Source organism: Saccopteryx bilineata, chromosome 1, assembly GCF_036850765.1.
Source record: "Saccopteryx bilineata isolate mSacBil1 chromosome 1, mSacBil1_pri_phased_curated, whole genome shotgun sequence".
NCBI lineage: Eukaryota > Metazoa > Chordata > Mammalia > Chiroptera > Emballonuridae > Saccopteryx > Saccopteryx bilineata.
In genome coordinates, this window is record NC_089490.1 from 377,327,434 (window position 1) to 377,346,364 (window position 18,931).

General features: G+C 53.1%; 1 protein-coding gene and 1 long non-coding RNA gene across 5 annotated transcripts in view; one reads left to right on the forward strand and one right to left on the reverse strand.

Moving 5' to 3' along the window:
* WT1 (WT1 transcription factor) overlaps positions 1-12,787 on the reverse strand; it is a 48,717-nt gene extending 35,930 nt beyond the window's left edge. For all 4 annotated transcript variants that reach the window (XM_066253880.1, XM_066253879.1, XM_066253878.1 and 1 more), the window contains exons 1-3: positions 11,966-12,787; positions 6,209-6,331; positions 5,684-5,786 (exon numbers count right to left, since the gene is read on the reverse strand). In XM_066253880.1, the coding sequence (XP_066109977.1) occupies positions 5,684-5,786; positions 6,209-6,331; positions 11,966-12,407 (668 nt within the window). In that variant the 5' untranslated portion in view covers positions 12,408-12,787. The remainder of the gene's footprint in view (positions 1-5,683; positions 5,787-6,208; positions 6,332-11,965) is intronic.
* The window catches only part of LOC136318622 (uncharacterized), a 30,948-nt gene continuing 24,670 nt past the window's right edge, over positions 12,654-18,931 (forward strand). Inside the window, exon 1 of the long non-coding RNA XR_010728101.1 lies at positions 12,654-13,109. This is a non-coding gene — a long non-coding RNA (uncharacterized lncRNA). The remainder of the gene's footprint in view (positions 13,110-18,931) is intronic.

Genomic DNA, 18,931 nt, shown 5'->3' on the forward strand with positions numbered 1-18,931 from the left:
CTTATTTCTTTTTAATGTGCATGGGCATATCTTTCAAACACAGTGTACAGAACTCCATTTCCTAGTAGTTGTAAGAATCAAGCTGTGCAAGGAGCACAGTCAGGGCCTGGGGCTCCACGGTGCGCAGAGGAGGCAGAGGGGGCTTGTGGAAGAGGACTCAAGGGAAGTGAGCAGGGAAGGTCCAGCCAGTTGCCCGTTCTAGGTAGAAATCAGAGGAAGCACTGTATTCTACCTACGGAGCGGGCCTGACCGCTGTCTTCCCTTTGGACAGCACAGGGTCCAACATTGCCTGGGACCTCGTCTCTGAGCAAGCAGAAAGCTGGTGGCCCTGGAAACCAACACTATTCCTGGGTCAATGGACAGGGAGAAAGGCCTCTGCCTGGGCTTCTTTAAATGCCTAGAACTGAACTTCCCCAATAGTTCACATCCAGTGGTAAAGGCAAAGTTAAGCCTTAGGGAGAAAGTTCAAGTTGGCTCCAACAATATTCACCAGGGGAAAATCCTTCCCCTCATCCACTTAGTGCTTACTACTGAAAGCTATGGGTAAAGCTAATGGATAATGGGTTTCTTTCACAACTGTGGGAAATAAAGACCTTTCTCTAGCAAGACCTAGGGCAGATGCCAGCTTCGGAGAGAGAGAATGGCAATTATGTACCAGGTGAGGCAGCAGGGTGGATGTAGTGGGTAGGAGCATGGATTCTGGAACCTTGCTACCTGCCTCTGAACACTGGCTCTGTCCCTTACTGTGTCACACTGGGCACATTCACCTCTCAGGGCCCCCGTTTCCTCCTCTGTGAAGTGGGGGTAAGAACCTCAGAAATGATACTTCAAAAAGTTGCCGTGTGATTACATGAGCCAAGATTTGTGAAGTGCCTAGATTGGTGTCTGGATGAAATAAGTCTATATGCATTTGCTATTATAATTTATTAGCAAAAGCATGGACTGTGTAAGGGGAATGTTAAAGAGGCTATCCCTTGGTGATTCAGAGCACAGATGGGCTTTGAAGTCAGAGATATTGAGGATGAGATTCTGGTTCTGATTCTCACTTGCTGTGTGTGTGACCCTGAGCAAGTTACTTCTAGTCTTTCTAAACCTATCTCCTCCTCAGTAGAGTGGAGTTTAGAGTACCAACCTCAAGAGTAACCAGAAGACTTAAATGAGTGAGCTCAGTGAAACACTTAGGCCACGCCCAGCAGTACAGAATCAGCATGCAGTAATCAATCCTAGTTACTATGTTACAGGGGCTCAGGCATTCACCCAGCTATGATCACTGGCTTCCCTAAGGGCCGAAATCTGGTTTCATAAGCCCTAGCGACCTTTAGACAAAACTCTACCCACCTTTGCCCTGACCACATAGCTCGGTTGGCTAGAGCATCATGTTAAATAAAGCACAGAGGTTGTCAGTTCGATCCCCGGTCAGGGCACATACAGGAACAGATCAATGTTCCTGTCGTCTCTGTCTGTCTCTCTCCCTCCTTTCCTCTCTCTCTAAAATCAATAAAATAAACATTAAAAAAGTTTTTTAAACCCCACCTTCAAGATGGGGTTGGAGGGGGCAGGGAGATGGAGAAACCATCTCCTGTTACTTTCCATAAGTTGACTGAGGGCATTTTCTCCTCATTACTGTTTACACCTGCACACAAATGTGTATAGCTATGACTCCTCACATCTGTTACCTGAGAGAGGAGAAAACTTGCAGTATTTCTTTTGTGGTAAAGAAATACAGTTCTAACAAGAAGAGAATTTTAACTATTTCCTCAAAGCAAATTCACATAGTGCACTGCTTATTTAATGTCCATATATATGTACCAGTCCCTTTTCTTCAGGCTGGGAAAGGGGACTAAGTCCAAGATTGGGGACACGGAGCTTTGGGAAACGGGGAGGGAGGGGAGAAGCTGGGCAGGCTGCCGCAAAGGGGCAAGTGCAGTGCGGCAAACCAAACACAAGCAAGCCTTTCTCGGGAGGTCGCAATCTCACACAGAAAAGCAGCGCTGCATATCCAAAATCCCAAAGTTGTTAACTGATTCAAGCTCAGTCCTATTTTCTATGCTTTTCAAACTTTTAGAAGTAGGGAAGAAGAGAATGACGTACCACAGTAATGTCGATGCACACACCCAATTTTAAAATATCCCTACATCATTACTACAGAGGTAGTGCCTGATCTTTTTTTTGCTTAGGCCAAACTAATCCAATTTATTTTGTCCATTTAAATTCATAAAACATTGATGTAAATTTCTCCATAATTTGTCTTGAGACATCAGGCATTGTTAACCTGACAATTTTTTAAAAAGCAATTTGTTTAAATGGCATGTGAGATGCCTATACAGCTCTCTTCCCAAGCCTTCTGTTCTAGAGAATTGGAGGAGGGGGTCAGATGAGGCACCCACCCGAGTGCTTCTGTGACAAGTGCTCTCTAAAGGAATGCAGTGCTCCCAGTCGGTGCCGGCCCAAGCAAGAGGACTCACCTCCATCAAGGAGAACAGCCAGAAGAAACCCAACTCTTCCAGTGAGGATATGGCCTTGGTTGCGGTGCCAATAAACTTCCCAATAAAAACTACGCCAGTAACTATTCAGCATCTATTAAGCACTTACTATAATCAGACAGTGTTAAAACTTCCGGGCTTCTTTTCATGATTCCTAACTATCATCTGAATATTTGCTTTATTACTTCAGTTCCTGGAGACTTGATCAACACCTTTTAATTTTTTTTTATTTGTTGATTTGAGAGAGAGAGAGAGAGAGAGAGAGAGAGAATCATCATTTGTTGCCCCAGTTATTTTTATGCTTTCATTGGTTGATTCTTGTACATGCCCTGACTGGAGGTCAAACCACAACTGGCGTTTCTGGACAACACTCTAACCAACTGAGCTATCCTGCCAGGCTTCAAGGTTGTTTTATTAGGTGGATGGAAATGAGTTACTGAGAACACCGTGGAACACCTGTTTACATAGCTATTTGAATGGTGCACATGAGGCCCTGGCTGTGTTGTCCCAAAACGCCAGGGTTGCAGGTTCAAACTGCAGTCAGGGCACATACAAGATGCAACCAGTGAATGCATAAATAAGTGGAACAGCAAACTGATGTTTCTCTCTCTTTCTCTCCCTTTAAAATCAGTAAATTTAAAAAATAAATAAACAGTGTACATGAAAACACGTACTTCAGCTTGAAGTACCTGATCTTTGAAAAGTAGTAATTCAAACCATGAGTTTGGAGTGGGTGGAGCTTCAAAGACTCAGAGAGAACAAATTTCAACAGAGCAAACTCTTATCCTACTGTGGTCACAAATTATTTTTAGGAGATCTTATTGCTTAGGAAATTTTCTGTAACAAAAGAAAATGGTATTTTAATAACATTCATATGAAAATGAGAAGGAAAGTGTAACTATGTAGAAAGAAAAAAAGGATAAGCAGGTATTTCCAAAAGGCGAACCTAACAAAACTGTTTTGTACAGTAGCCAATTCAAAACTGGATTAAAAATGTCAAAATTTTATGTATAAAATGCAATTAAAGTGGTTGTTTCTATTTCTACAGATTTAGCCCTGTTTTTTCTGGATGGCTCAGTCCCTCTGATGGGCCCCTTCCTGGTGTCCCACAAGGTGGGATTATGCGTAAGAAAAAGGAGAGTAAGAAATGTGTAGCTTCGCCTGGCCTGTGGTGGCACAGTGGATAAAGCGTCGACCTAGAACGCTGAGGTCGCCGGTTCAAAACCCTGGGCTTGCCTGGTCAAGGCACATATGGGAGTTGATGCTTCCTGCTCCTCCCTTCCCCTTCTCTCTCTCTCTCTCTCTCTCACTCTCTCCTCTCTAAAGATTAATAATAAAAAAAATTTAAAAAAAAGAAAGTCGTTTAAAATAAAAAATAAAAATAAAAAAAAGAAATGTGTAGCTTCATGTCACTACTGAACCAGACTCCAATGGCCTCTCAGTCCCCAACTCCAGGGTGGTATCCTGGCCCAACCAAACAGCACCCATTAGGCATCAAGGTCTTCCTCTCCAGATGGGGTGAGGCACCAAGCAAGGGTCAAGGGGGAAGGAGCAGGCCAAGGCCCCATTACAACTGCCCCTCAATGCTGTAGCCCCAGTGGCTACTAGGGTAATAGCAATGCGGCTCTGACAACTGGCAGGAGCTGCTCGTCAAGGAAGAGGGGAATGGCCCCTCCACACCGTTTGCTAACGGAGTAAGATCACAGCAGAGAATGGCTGGGATCCTGCCTCCATTTCAGCGACCTGACCTTCAGAGGCCAGGCGCAGAGATGGCTGGCTGAGGGCAGAACACGGGCCTGCAGTGCTGACGGTAGAACTGGTTCCCAGCTAGGAAGGCAAGAAGGAGGGCGATGAGTTGTGACCTTTCTACCTCTATCTGTGCAACCTGCCTGCATTTCTTTGCCCCCTCTATCAAAAGAGAGAGAGAGAGAGAGAGAAAGGAAAAGAAAAGGGAAAAGGGAAGGGAAGGAAAAGGAGAAAAAGGGGGTCTCAAATCCAAGATCCAATTAGATACACCGGATTTTCCGATCAAAAGAAAAGGTTTCAAAGGTTTCCAAAACCCACTCAGCTGAGGCGTACGAAGTGGAATGGGCTCGGCCCAGGACAGGAGAATCAGCCCAGGCCCAAGTTCAATTTCATCACACGCCAGGACTTGAAGATGCGCCCTGCGGGCTCGGGAGCAAAGACTCCCTTCCCCTCCTCCACCTGTGGGACCGAAAGTCCCGGGCGCGGCCATCCCCCTCACCCAATCTCCCAGGGCAGGCGCTTTTCCTTCCTTCATTACCTCACTACCTCCTTCCCTTGACGTCAGCCCCGGGTCCCGGGGAGGAGGGGTGGGAGGATGGAGATGAGTTTGGGGGCAGGCGGTATCAGGGTCTCCGCCGCACGCGGTATATGAGGTAATGCGCACCCAATCCCGAGCTTCCAAAGCTGCGAGCCGCCACTTCCCTCCCCCAACCCAACCTTCCCGCGGGCCCGGGCCGGTGTGTGCACCAGTTACTAGGCAACCCTATCGGAGACGCGGGATGCTGGCCAAGTTCACCTAAAGTTGAAGAATAAATTTGGGGGAGAGTAGGTGGAGAGTGGAGCGAGAGCCTGGAGAAGGCACCACAAGGAGCAAGAAAAAAAGCCTCGAAGGAAAAGAAACTGTCTTCCGCCTCCTCGGAACAGGAAGGGCGGGCGGGCGCAGGACCCCGCGGAGACCCGACCACAGTCCCGGGTCGCGACCCAGCGCGCAGCCCGGCGCGGAGAATGAGCCCACAGAGCGCACGGGCCTGGAGGACCGGAGTGGGGAAGAGCTGTCGCCAGAGGGTACGCGCCCTCGAAGTAGCCCAGAGAAGGCTGGCCTGGAGGCCAGTGGACAAAAAGGGATTTGAAGAATGAAAAAAACCTGCGTGGCAGTGGATCCCGTGTTTAATCTTTGGTACTCCCAGCAAAAAGCCCTTTGAAATATAGAACTTTCAAAGCGCCTCTCTTTCCTTTTCAGTTCCAAACATTAACCGCGCTCGTTTATATTAAAAATAACATGTAAACGAGGAAATTTACTTTCAATCAGAGCCTGGAGACCTGCTTTAATTTGTTGCAAGTAGCCGAGAGAGCTAAAGGCACCTTTTGCCTCCCGCACCCCGCACGCCCCGCTTTGGGCGTCCCCGTGCCTCCGGCTCCCGGGGCCCCAGACACGGCGCCGAGCGCCTTCCTACCTGCTGTACGGCGTCCTCAGCAGCAGCGCCTGGCTGCCTGTGCAGCTGTCGGTGGGAGTGTGGCAGCCGTAGACCGGGGGCGGCACGGAGTACTGCTGCTCGCCTGCAGAAAGCCGGGGAGAGCGGGCTGAGCGCGCCCCAGGGGCTCGGGGCGCAGGGCGACGGGCAGGGGCCGAGGAAGAGCGCCTCCTGGGCTGGGCCCCGAGGCTAAGCTGGGGCAATGGAACCTGGAGGCCTGGCCTGCAGTGAGGGTTGTCCAGACCGTAATGAGTAGTTTTCCACGTCACACTCTTAACCTTAGAAGTAACTGCCCAGTACACCGAAAAGACCCTGGGGACATTCTTAGACTTACTGATAGTTAAGTGGAGCTGTCCCTAAAATACCTGCGGAGGGGGAGAAACCGATCTTTTCTTCTAAATTGAGTGAGACTGAGCTAATTATTTGCTGTGGTTTGGAAATTCACTTTGTGGGGGGAGAGCAGAGGTCGCATGGAGGAAGGGCCCCAGCTCACTCCCGCCTGCTTACCCAGTGAGCCCTGCTGGCCCATGGGGTCCTCGTGCTTGAAGGAGTGGTTGGGGAACTGCGCCGCGTGGTGCGAGGGCGTGTGGCCATAGCTGGGCGTGCCGTCGAAGGTGACTGTGCTGTATCCTGCGGGAGCGGCAGAGAGAGACAGCGTCAACCCAGAGCCGCGGCCAGTGGGTCTAAACCAGAACCCGTGCGGAGGAGCGCCCGGCCCCCCATTCGGATCCCCGGAGAAGGTTATAGCGACCTCCAGACCTCTCGGACTTCCCGCGGGAAGGCGGCCCGAGCCTCGAGGTGTGACCTCGGGATCCGTTCCCCCAAGTAAAAGCCGGACTTCCCAGTGATTTCCCAATGCACTTACGCCCTTGCGCTCCACACTGCGTGCCGCGCCTGGGCCGAACCTCCCGCAAGGAATTAGAGAATGTCCCAACTCCTCGGCGGAGAAACGTGCTCTCCCCCGAACCAGGCACCGCGCCTCTGGCGCAGAGGCCGCGCGGGCGAGCGAAATGAATCGACTCTGCTGACCCCGCGCTGACTCGGAGCCGTAAATCAGGGGCCCGCGCACCAACTTTCATTAATTACTCGGAGCCAGTTATACGGCCTGGGCTCTAAATGGGGAGAATAATCACTGAGTAATGTTATCTGTCTGAGGCTGAGTGACCCGACACCCTGACACCCAAAGCCCTCGGGAAAGCTAGTGAGCGGGAAAAGAAGGGGCCCTTCCAGTAGGGCCTGCGGGCCTTGACCCTGCCTCCTACTTCTTCCCCTCTGCACGGACCCACCTCGCACTCGGCAGGTCCGACTCTGACCACCATTGCGGGGAGCAACTTCCTCGTGGCACAGGCCAGGAGGCCTGTTTCTTTAGAGTGTGCCTGACACTGTGCCACAATCTCACTGCAGTGCGCAGGCCCTCTGCCTCAGTTTCCCTGCCAAGAAATACAGGGCAATACCGCCATGTTCTTCCTCAATACCATCAAGTGAAAAAATATATAATGTGGTGTCTCGGTTGAAAATGTAGCCTCCTTCTATGATTACTGTCAAAATCATAGACATAGATATTGTTAAAGCAACTATGAAGTTGCTTTAAACATATATCCATCAGCTTCTGGAAAAACTTGCCGCCTCGGGCGGAGGCGGGAGGGGGGGAGGAGAGCAGCCTACCGCTAAGAAAAGGGTAAGTCCTGGGGCCCTGAGCCCAACGGTAGGGTCCCCTCCTATCTCGGGAGTCTCTGGTCTGAGGCCCAGGCCAAGTGACGAATAAGATTGGCTCAGACACTCGCACTGGTCCCCTGTAGTATCACCGGTCTGGTCCCAGCGTCTCCCAACGCCTGCCACTGCAATTGGTCTCCAAACCCCATTCGATGCTTGGCAATGCGGTAGGTCAAATGGTCCCCATCAAACGCTTGTGAGAGGCATGATCCCTCTGCAACAAGTGTCCCAGAACACTTAGGCTGGACAAAGGAGCTCATTCCCTCACCCCCCCCCCAACGGAAACCGAACTTCCACGGGCCCACTCTGGGGAATGTGGTGTGTCAAAGTGGGAGGAAAGATTGGGACCGGTCTTAATTACCAGACTGTACAGGACAGCACAGGTCTCACGCACCAATTGGTGCCACAGATCGACAACTTGAGAAGCCACCAGCTTCTATAATTTGCATGACCCCAGAGTTCTCCATTTCTCGCCTGCTAAGTGGGCAAAGATAACCCCCGCCCCGTTCGTTAGCTGTCACGTGTGGGTGAGCACACTTGGGCTTCCAGGCACTTCCTTTGGGGTGCGGAGGCCAGGCTCTGTTAGAGGCCTACTGGTCAGCTTACAAACGAAATTTGGCTCCGTGCACCCAATTTTGTAGAGGGAGGGCCTGATTTGGAAAGAAAAAAAAATTTTAAATAAAGAGGAGAAACAGAAGAGACAAAAAAAAAAAATGCCTCCTGACGAACCCTTCTCCATGCCTGAGCTGTAGAGTAAGCACTGGCCCCGGCACCGTGCTGTCTCCGAGGCGAGCACCACGCCTGTGGTTAGCGGCAAGGGCCACGGGTTGCGGCTGCAGCGTCGCCTCCACGCCCGGCGAGGCTCCCAGGGCCCCTCTTAGGTAGATCGCGCGCACCCAGATAGGCAGGGGCCGGCCTCCAACCCCCTCCTTTAGTTTCCTGGGGAGGGGCAGTGGTGAAAGATGGGGCCGAGGGAAGCGAGGGCTCTTTTAATTAGAAGCTTATCGGACACAGGACTGATTAGAGCGCGTTGTCCTGAGGCCTCGCGCCCGGCCCGGCGCGGAGAGGGGGGTGCGCGGGAGCGGGCGGGGGCGCGCGGAGGCGGGGGAGGGACAGCTGCCGGCACAAAGCCGCAGCGCGTTCAAAGGCTCCTTGGACAACTTGTGCAGGCCTTAGCGGAAAGAGGCTCCAGCATCCAAGGTAGCGCTTTTCCCACGGTTAGTCTCGGCGGAGGAAGGGAGTGCAACCTTGACCGCGCGGAGGGGCGAGACACGCTCTGCGCCTCCCTCCCCCGCCCGCGGCAGCGGAGGAGTCGGCCAACAGACTGGCCGGGCCAGAACCCCCGGTCCCGGAGCCGAGGCGTGCAATGGGCAGCAGGCTCAGTCAGGAAAGGAGTAGGTCTGAAAGCTGATATTGATGACTCTGCAGCTGCTGCAAGATACGGGGAAATCTGTCCAACAACGAAATACTCTTTCCAATACGACCCAAGGAGGGCGCCTCTGGCCCTTGGACCAAGTTGGTCCCCGATTACTCTAGGGTGGCCGGTGATGGCAAGGCGCTCCAGCAGGGTTTGGAGGATCGGCCTGACTGACAAGCAATCTTTTTTTTCCGCTTTCCCCATTAAATGCCCCTGCATTTAATCTGGCGCTACCTAAGTCTTCCCCTGAGTTTGCCATGGCAAACCCGCCCAACCCTCACACACTGACTACAGTGGGTTCTGCACACATAAGCAGGACAAGGTCCCTGGCAAAAGAGGTAAAAATAACCTATAATGGTCTGGGTTTCAGTCCTAGCTCTGCCACAGACAGAGACCTCTGGCACACCTAATCGCTTAGAACGCACATCTCCTTATCCAAAAAGTAAGAGGCTCCTCCAACGTCAGGCCACCAGCTTCTGGTAAAGGTTAAAACACACGTTCTTAATATTCAATCCCTAGTGCCTAGCACACAGTAGGTGCTCAAGAAATGTTTGCTGAGCTGATGTTTAGAAGTAAGGTTTAGATGTTAGCTATAAATGTTTTTAAGAAACAAGAAAAATGTACTTAAGAAATGGGGAGGGGGTGTTGATGCCTGGGGTGGGGGAGAGGTGTGAGGCAATTGTCCCCTCTTGTGGACCATGGCTGGGCTGCCCTCTCTGGGGACAGAGATCCAGGTCTTGATCCTCTCAGCTGCAGTTTGGTCTGGGCCTGCTGATGGCCATTCCCACACTTTGGGGAAGGAGCTCCTGTGCTCGCATCCCTCAGCCTCAACCTCCCACCAGGTTCCACGTTACTGGAAAAGCCACAGAAACTCCAGAAGTCAAGAGTATAAATCCCGAATCTCCAGGCCTCGGGGCCCACCCAGGATCAACAACAGGACTGAAGCTGGAACAGCTTCAAATATCCCACCCCAGCTCCAGCTGCCAGTGAGTCCCAGGACTGAGCCAGTGCCCCATTTACATCTTTCCCTACAAGAGAAAACCTAAGCCCACAGACAGAACCGGCTGACAAGCTGTGGCCCAGATCTTAGGCCAGCTTTCCACTGGGCTTTTCCTTAGGGTGGGGAGGGGGGAACTCCTTCACCTTCTAGTCCTGGTGTCCAGCTCCCAAACCTTTTTCTCTGTGACAGCCCGCCTGCCTATCTGCTAGAGTAGTGCCCACTGGCTCGGAAACCCACAGTTGGCCTCCCCACCCCCTACTGGGTTGATGGGATCTCTGAGAACATACTTGCTCTGCAGAAGGCTGAATACAGGGGCCAAAACAAAGAGACAGAGCTCAGGTTCCAAAAATCCTCACAGTACCTAGATGGACTCAAATAAAGTAATGGCTCAATGGTATTTTGTTGTCAGGAAACTTAAATCAGTGGCGTCTTGGGCCTCTCCACACAGCACACATGTCCACAGAAACTCACATCACACACTTGCCTGCCAGTCTTGGCCAGATCAGTCCTGTCAAGTTTAATGGGCTGCTCTACCTTTTATATTTAGAACCTCAAGCTGAGGGATAGTCGGGCTTCTGCATATAGATCATTAAGGTCAGACCCAATACCCTGGTTGTCCATCCCAGGACCCTTTTACAGAAAGGGAAAAACTGAGACCCCGAGATTTGCTAAAGGTAACACCAGCTTGAGAAATTAATGGGGGCACTGTCAGAGAGGGGGAGGCTCTAAGAGAGGTACTGAACTGTTCCAATAACCCCTTTTAAATCCAAAACACTCATTTTATTTAAGGAAGATCTAAAGTGGAGGAACTCTGTGGGGTCAGTTTAAGATTCCACCAGGGGATAGGAATCCCAGAGTCCCCAGACGAATAGAGGAAGGTGGTTTCGCTTTCGCCAGGGCCTCTTGTGGACCAGGTGCTTCTGGCTGGGCCGAGACAGACCACCTGGACATGGCGTTTAGAAGGTGAGCAGACCGCGGGAAGAACCGAGCCCTCTTCCACGCCTTGGGAACTCCAGCACCTCTTGCAAACAGTACACACCCTGGTTCTACCACCCCACGCATTCCAGAAACTTCCCAGTCCCTAGGCCCCGCGAGAAATTGTGCACCAGGGAAAAGCATCCGCCACTGAGTTTGTAAAGTATTTCCTAAAATACCGAATCAACCTGAATTGGTTTAATTTGGCGAAAACCAATTAAAATAAATTTAGAAACCAAATTACTGGGGCCCGGCCCAATTGGTTCTGTACTGGCCCCTGAGAAAGATGTGTGGGGGTACCAGTGCTAGATGAGAAAACTACCGGCTGTATCCTTCATTTTACAATGGCTGAAAACGGCAAATGAACCTGATCTTGTTCTACCCCCAAGTCGTGCACGCCTGAAACTGGGGCCTCACTTCGTTGCCCACGGTAGGACCTAAGTCCGCGTAGCTTGAATTGGACAAACGGGGCTCTCTTCTAGCCCTGGAGCCCTCCTGGCCGCCACCTGGGCGGGAACCAAGCAGAGGTCCGCTTCCACACCACCACACGCGGGAGCCATACTTAGGAGGCGCACCCAGTCCCAGGAAAGCCAGTGATTAGTTGCTACCCCTTCATTTGCTCCTTCTTGTGCTCCAGGATACCTATCGCGCGTCTAACGTGTGCCAACGCCATGTTAAGAGCTAAAGCAGTTCCTGGACATGCTGGCGCCGTGGAGGCAGCACGGGCTACCCAACCTGTGCTGGGCCCACTCAGAATCCACAGTCTAAATGTCTAAAAAGTCCAATGCCAGGTGATAGTTTAGTGGTGCCCTGAGCGACAACACCTCTTCCGAGGCACAGTCGGACACCGCGTCGTTTCCCCTTTCCCACTCGCCAGGGCACTCGCGATCTCGGAATCTCCAGGGCTCGGAGGGCCCCAGATGCCCTCCCGGCTCATGCGAACAGCCCGGTTTCCCAGGATGTCAGGAGCTCAGGCCGCCGTGTGCTCCCTCCCCCGGGCCTCCGCTCCCCCAGCTGCCGCTTCCGCTACCCGCACAGTCTATGGGGAGGCAACCGGTGAGAGGGGGGCCAGGGCCAGGGGTGGGCAGGGGAGCGCCCGCGCATGGCGACAGCGCCCCGGCCACTGCCCCGCGCGCAGGGGTGCCCCCGGCCTGCTTACCCTGGTTGCGAATCGCGGGCTGGCTTTCGAGGCAGCTGGGCAGGTAGGGCGCGTTGGGGAACATCCTGGCCTGGCCCGAGGACGCCTGGCTGGGCGGAGGAGGACCGAAGGGGCCGTAGCGACAGGCTCCAGCGGTGCCCGTGAACTGGCCGGAGAAGTGGACAGTGAAGGCGCTCAGGCACTGCTCCTCGTGCGCTTCGGCGCCGCCCCAGCTCGGCTCCTGTTTGATGAAGGAGTGAGGCGGCGGCGGCGGCGGCGGTGGCGGAGCCGGCGGCGGGGCGGGACCGCCCAACGAACCGTACGCCGAGGCGCTCGGGGCCGCGAAGTCCAGCACCGGCGCCCACTGCGCCGCGCCGCTCACGGGCAGAGCGCAGCCGCCGCCGCCGCCCAGCGAGGGCACCGCCGGGAGCAGCGCGTTCAGGTCCCGCAAGTCTGAGCCCATTTGCTGCAGCTCAGCCCCGGGCGCCCCACGGCTCCTCCGGTCTTGCAGACGCTCAAAGCTCGACTCCGCCACGCCTAACTTGGCCCAGATGCCACCTGGGCTCCGGAGCTCCGGCTGCTCGGTCTGCTGGAGGCACCCGGGTCCCGAGCGGAGCGTGTGCGAAGACGCCGGCTCCAGGACACACGTGGGAGCCGGCTCCGGAGGCAGGAGGAAGTCCAGGATCGCGGTGAGGAGGCGGCGGGGCCCCGGGTCCTGGATGCAGTCCCGGCTCCGGGTGGGTGGGTGGCTGAGTGAGCGGGAGGGCGGGTGGACGGGAAGTGGAGAGAAGACCGGCGGCCGGGTTTCGGAGAACCCCCGGCTGTGGGCGCTGCCTTGAACTCCTTACCCGAGCTGCCCGACTGCCCCCAGCATCTCCAAGCTCAAATAAGAGGGGCCGGCGGCGTGGAGGAGGAGGAGCCAGGAGTCTCGGCCGCTGCGTTCGCACCGCAGCCCAGTGGGTCCGGGCAGCGCGCGCGGCTCCTCACCGGCGCCCTGGCAGGGAGGGTGGGGGCGGGTCTGGGGGAGCGTCCGTCTCCGCGACACCCTCTTCTTCTACCCGCCACGCGCTCCCACCTGACCTGTGGGACACAACTCCCCCCACACACCTCCCCTTCGTGGCCTTCTCAAGCGTTGGAGCCTCGGGGCTTTGGCGACTCTCTCCAGGTGAGCAATGAGGGTCCCCTCAGCAGCTGTGTGTGATGGGGACAGGGATAGGGTTGTTCATCTAAGAGGGCGGGTTGAAAGGAGGGGCAGGGGGCTCCACGAGGGCGGGAACTTCTGGAAAGCGCAGAGAACTCATTCGGACTCCAAGAGGCGGATTCCCTTGCTCGGCGGACACAAATCTAGCTGTCGCTCTTAGAGCCCTCGGGCTGGAGCGGTGGCCATAATTCGGGGTCACTGGGGAGGAGAGTGGCCCCTTGTGCGTTCCGGAGGTCAGACTCAAGGCAAACGTGGGTGACCAGGAGGGGCTACTTCAGTTGTGATAAACGGGACATGTTTCGATCGTCTGGCAATTGGTTACTTGGTGAGGTTGCCGTTTCCCTAAAGTCGGTGTCAGCGGCATTTAATCTCCTTTTCCAGTAAGGAATATATATCTCTTCTACGGTGAAGCCGGGAAAACAACGGCTAGTTTGGAAGAAAAGTCTCGGGGGAACGCCCAGAGCCTGCATATATATATACACACAAACACACATATATATTATATATATATACACTCTTGCGGGAGAGTCCTGGCGCCCAATTTGAGGGTTGGGCTGGGGAATGGGCAGGGTTTGGGGACGAAGCCCGAGGGAAGGTGGGTTCCTGAAGCCGCTCCCATCGAGCTCTGCTTCCGTCCACTGTCGCGAGTACCACTCCGGACTCTCAGTGACTGGGCGGAAGGCGCAGGTCATTCAGGCGGACCAGGTAGAAGAAGCCCACGGCCCAAAGCAGTGTTCGCACCACGGGGCGCTCCTAGAGTCTGGCATCACCAAATCAGACTCCTCCCTACACCTAGTCACAATTTGGGAGCCCTCGCCTCAGAGCAGGTGTTTGAGGTTTTGTTGTTGTTGCTTTGTTTCCAAACAAGTCAGCACCGGAGAACTGACGCTAGGCACAGAGAGGAGCCGGGAACGCTGGTTGGAGGGCGTTTCAGGAACGCGTGGAAACGCCCAGGACAGTCAGGAGGCAGCGGCGACGGCGCCGCCTGGGACGACCGGTAGCTCGGGGCAGGAAGCTGCGGGTTGCAGCCGGGCCTCCTACACCAGGCTGGTCGGGGATGGGGTCCGCAGCTTTCCAGCCAAACCTGGTGAAGCAACAGTCAGGCTAGTTGGAGTTTTACGAGAAAACCGAGCGTTTTAAAAGCCTTGATTTACTTTCCATTTCTGACGCTTCGGTTTTAGTTATTTTGCACTGAGTGAACGAAGTAGCCGTGGGTTGTGGCTGCGGACCCGCAGCGTTTGCGGGCGCAGGACCTACGCGCTAAGCGCAGTTCCCTCCTGTTGGGGTCGCTGGTCCTGGAGGCACAGGAGCGAGTACGGGCAAAGGACGGGAACAAGCGCTTCCCGCTCTGCCCCTCCCCCGTCACCCCTGCCACCACGGACACCTCTCTGCGCTACCGGAGAGCCTGTATTAGCGTCGTCTCCACTCAGAAGCTTTCTTTTTTTTAATTTTATTTATTCATTTTTAGAGAGACAGAAGAGAAGAGAGAGAGAAGGGAAGGGAGGAGGAGCTGGAAGCATCAACTCCCATATGTGCCTTGACCAGGCAAGCCTGGGGTCTCAAACCAGCGAGCTCAGCGTTCCAGGTCGACGCTTTATCCTCTGTGCCACCACAGGTCCGGCTCCGTTCAGAAGCTTTTTTAAGTGATGAAAAGGCTCTAGAAGACAGCTCCTTCTTCCCCTTCCCTCTTTAGGCCCCAACCCCTCATCTTTCAACCTGCAGCGGGACTCGAGGCCTGGGCAGAGGGCATGTGTGTTGGGTCTTTCTGGTGGAGAAAGGCCCAGCGAGACATAACTTCTGAGACCAAGTTGGCCCTAGATCGCCCGAGACCCCTTTCTCACCGGCCCCCACTTTTATTTCTACTTCGTAGTCGTTTTTCCCTAAGACTCGAGCGCTAGGAAGGAAAGCCAGCCCTTTAGCCAGGGATTTCAATTTCCAAACGAAAAGAGCGATATTGTTTCTCCTTTCATCTCGTTTGCATTTGGGGAGGAGGTAATTTGGAAGAGGATAGTTTGAATGTGAGCTTTTGTGTTTTTGAATCACATAAGGCCAAGGTGCTAAAGTTGCTGATTTTACAATGAAATAATAATTTTTGCCCAGGGATGGGGTGGGATGGAGTGAGAAGAAAGGAGAGTTGAGCCAATTGATGTGGTCCCCATTTCAACGTGGGGTGCCCCCTGACCCCGACCTGGTAGTCCTAAACGGTGGGGCGGGGGGAGTGTTGCAAGGCCGGCGTCGCAGGGCCTCACCAGAGAGGAAGTCCTTGAATGCCGCCCCAACCCCCATGCCCCGGAGCCCGGCCCTCCAGGGCCAACACTGGGGAACCCTCAGACTATTGCGTTTGCTAGGCGCCCACGTTCCCCACTTCTCCCACCCCTGGGCAACGCTGTCTGCGGGAGCTCTGCGGTTACCCAGGCAGCCTCGTCGTCCTGAGCTGGGCAAAGGGACAGACCGTCGGCCTGGAGGAAGGTCCACCTCCGCCAGCAGGGCAGGTGGGCACTCTTCTGCACTACCTGTGGGGTCCAGGCGTGCCCAGGGTCCCCGGGATGTGAGGATTGCAGAGACCTGCTCGCTCCTTTCTCTCACCCACCTTCCCACCCCGTCAGCGCGCTGAGACCTGTGGTGCAGGGTATCTTCTTTGCACCACCGATTGGCAAATATGGAAATTCAATTCCTCGTTCTATAAAAAAGGAAACCGAGGCCCAGACAGAAGGAGGGAAGGCAGGTGTAGAGCACAGTGGTTAAGAGCAAGGGATTGGTAGCCAGAGAATGGAATGTCATCTCTACCAGGTAGTCAACAGCTGTGTAACCCTGCACAATTTCCATAGCCTCTCTGAGCCTCGGTTTCCTAATTGGTCAAACGGGATAATGCGATGCCAGCGCCTACCTCCTGGGGTCGTGAGGAGCGGACACCAGGAGGGTGTTACACTAAGCACACAATAAACCTTACAATTTTTGTAACTCTTATTGTTCAAAGAGACGTAGCAGGTTAGTGGCAAAGCCTAGCTGAAACCCAGATCTCTCGACATCCAGCTCGCAGTACCCACCACGATCCCTCTGCCTCTCTAGAGCTGATGGTATGGGGAATTTAAAGAGGAAGGAGGGGGAGAGACGGTGGAAACTCACGCTGGCTTTGGACAACTGGTAAAGCGCACCCTGGCCTGCAAGGTGCTTAATTATTGCAAGATCAAAAAATCGCGACTGAGTGGGAGGGGACGGTGAGGACCTACGAACCCTCCACTTTGACCCTGGCGTTGTCAACTGCAGCAGACCAAGCCCTGAGCCGGGTCCTGCAGCCACGGCCTCGGGGACCGGCGCGTCCTCCCCGGCTGCGCTCCGGGCGTCACCCCGCGGCTGCCGACAATGAATAAACACAGCGAAGAGCTGCGATCTGTCACGGGCTGGGATCGCCCTCCCGCGCCGGGAGGAACGCGGGCTTTCCCGGTGCCTGACGCGGGGACCGGCGCCCCGAGCTCCACGCGCAGCTACAGCCGCCTGACTGCTGGTCCTCTCCGCCCCGCCGACTGCAACTCTTCGGAACCGGCCTACCCGGGGCCCTGGCAAGCTCTCAGGCTGCTTCCAGCCTCGTGCTGCTGGTAGAAGTCACACTTCTTTACATTGAAAAGAGCCCACCCCCAGCTCTCCACCCGGCTCCCTCTGACAATTTGAAAATTAACTCGATCTTTTGATCAATTCCCCCATCGACATTTAAAACTCAGTTTTCTGACCGGGTTTGGGGGGCCCCCGGACAGACAGGCACTCCCGGGCGCGCAGTGCAGAATTCCCCCCTCACCCCAGCTCGCCGCGTTACCCGTCTGTTCTGATGCCAGCGCGAGATGGTCCCCGAGCTCCGAGAGAGTCCCCAATGACAGGATTCAGCAGCGCTGCCTCTATTCTTATACCGTAAATCTTTTTAAATTCTGGAACTAATTATATAGAGGATATGTCTCAATTTGTTCTGCATTAATGCCACAGTGGGGATGGAGGCCGGGCCGTGGCCAGAGCAGATACGTAGGCCCATGAAATTGATGAACTGAGAGTTGCTTCCAGTCCTGAGCGCACCATCTGGAATTCCAGTCTGAGGTTACAATTAGAACTCTTGACCCCAGATTCAACTTTGCAAACAACAGGGGAAAAAATGGGAAAAAGAAAAAAACCAAGTGGTGGTGGTGGGGAACACCCAGCTTATTCTGCACCTGTAAAAAAAATCCCCACACAATCTTAAAACCTTTACATCTTAAAAAGTCTTTCTAACTATTTCTTTTGTGCCTTTAATCTATAAAAGATAATGGAACATATTTTATAGACTTTTTTTTTTATCTTACCCCCTTCCCACTCCCAACTGCACTCAGTTTAATAGTTGTCAGTTTCTCCTCAGCGTTGGATTTAATTATATAGGGCCAAAATTTTCCTCAATGAATTAGCTTGCTAAATATTGTCACTTTTGTGATTCTGCCTTGGAGAAACAGCTTAACTACAGAAATCTATCTGGATCTAAGAATTTTTTCAACTGTTGTTCCAGCTTCATTGTAATCAGAGATTTCATTTGTGTTGTAATTTTATTTGTGTTTTAAACTGGTTGAGCCGATTTCTTCTTTCTTTAGTCACATGCTGCTTTATTTTCCTCTCACTTTGACCCCCTGAAGAAAATGAAGGACCCTGCAGTACAGCAGTACCAGGGAATCTGTTAAATTTATTAGCATAAATGCTTAGACAAAATGAGATATAAATCATTCAGATGTATTAAGCCATAAAGTATTCCAATAAAGTCAGTGCCTCTGCAGGGTCCTAGTGTATAAGGGTTCATATAAAACAAGGTATCAGTATTATCTTTCAAACTGAATATATGTTGTGAGAATACCCAAATGTGGAGTTAGGATATGGGGCAGTAGCTGGGCAGGCAGAGGCTATTCTTTAGAGCAGCACTGTGGTGCTTCAAAAAGTATGAGAGAAAGAAGAGCCTCAGCACTTTGCTTCTTGAATACAGTATTCAGTAGACAACTTTTAAAAAGATATGCAGGATATATTTGAGATGAGGTGAAGGAATAAGGAAAGAAGAGATGAATTGAGAGCAAAAGGCACTGTTTTCTGTAGAATGCATTTTTTTTTTCCAAAGGTCAATTTAGCTTAAAAAAAAAAAAAGTCTACTCAGAAAAGTACGGCTCTCTCTCCGTACAGATAACGAATGAGCCATTAGTGAAGAGCCACCTGGGCCTTCGTCTGCAAATCCGGATATGCAGCTGGTCCGCAGAAGGATGTGTATTCACTAGGGGTGGATGGGGAGAAGGGTGGGGGAGTGAGGAGGGAGAGTTGCCAGAATTCCTAACAGAAGTTTACCAAGACAAAAAGTTTAAGGTGCAAAAGGTTCAAAAAGATCATAATCACAGCTCTGTGTAAATCTTGGCAAATCAGGCAGTCTCTGCCTCTTAGAAATGATGATTCTGAAGCTTTTTTTTTTTTAAATCGCCTCCCCTCAAGTCTACCACAGAAGGGGAATAGCCCTGCCCCTTCGTTTTTAACAGAGCAGCCTCATTCTTTAGGTGCCGTCCATGCATTCAGCATGCAGCAACTATTCACTGGCATGTCCTATGAGCCACGCACTGTGGCAGGGTCTGGGAATGCAGCGAGAACTGGGCAGGTTCTGGCTTCTGCCCTGCTCTCACGGCTCACATTTCAGTGGGAATGACAAATTACAAGCAAACAAGTCAGATACTTTCAGATAGTGATAACTGCTCGAGAGGAACAAGGAGATCTGCTAGACCAGAGAATGACTTAAGGTGAGATGG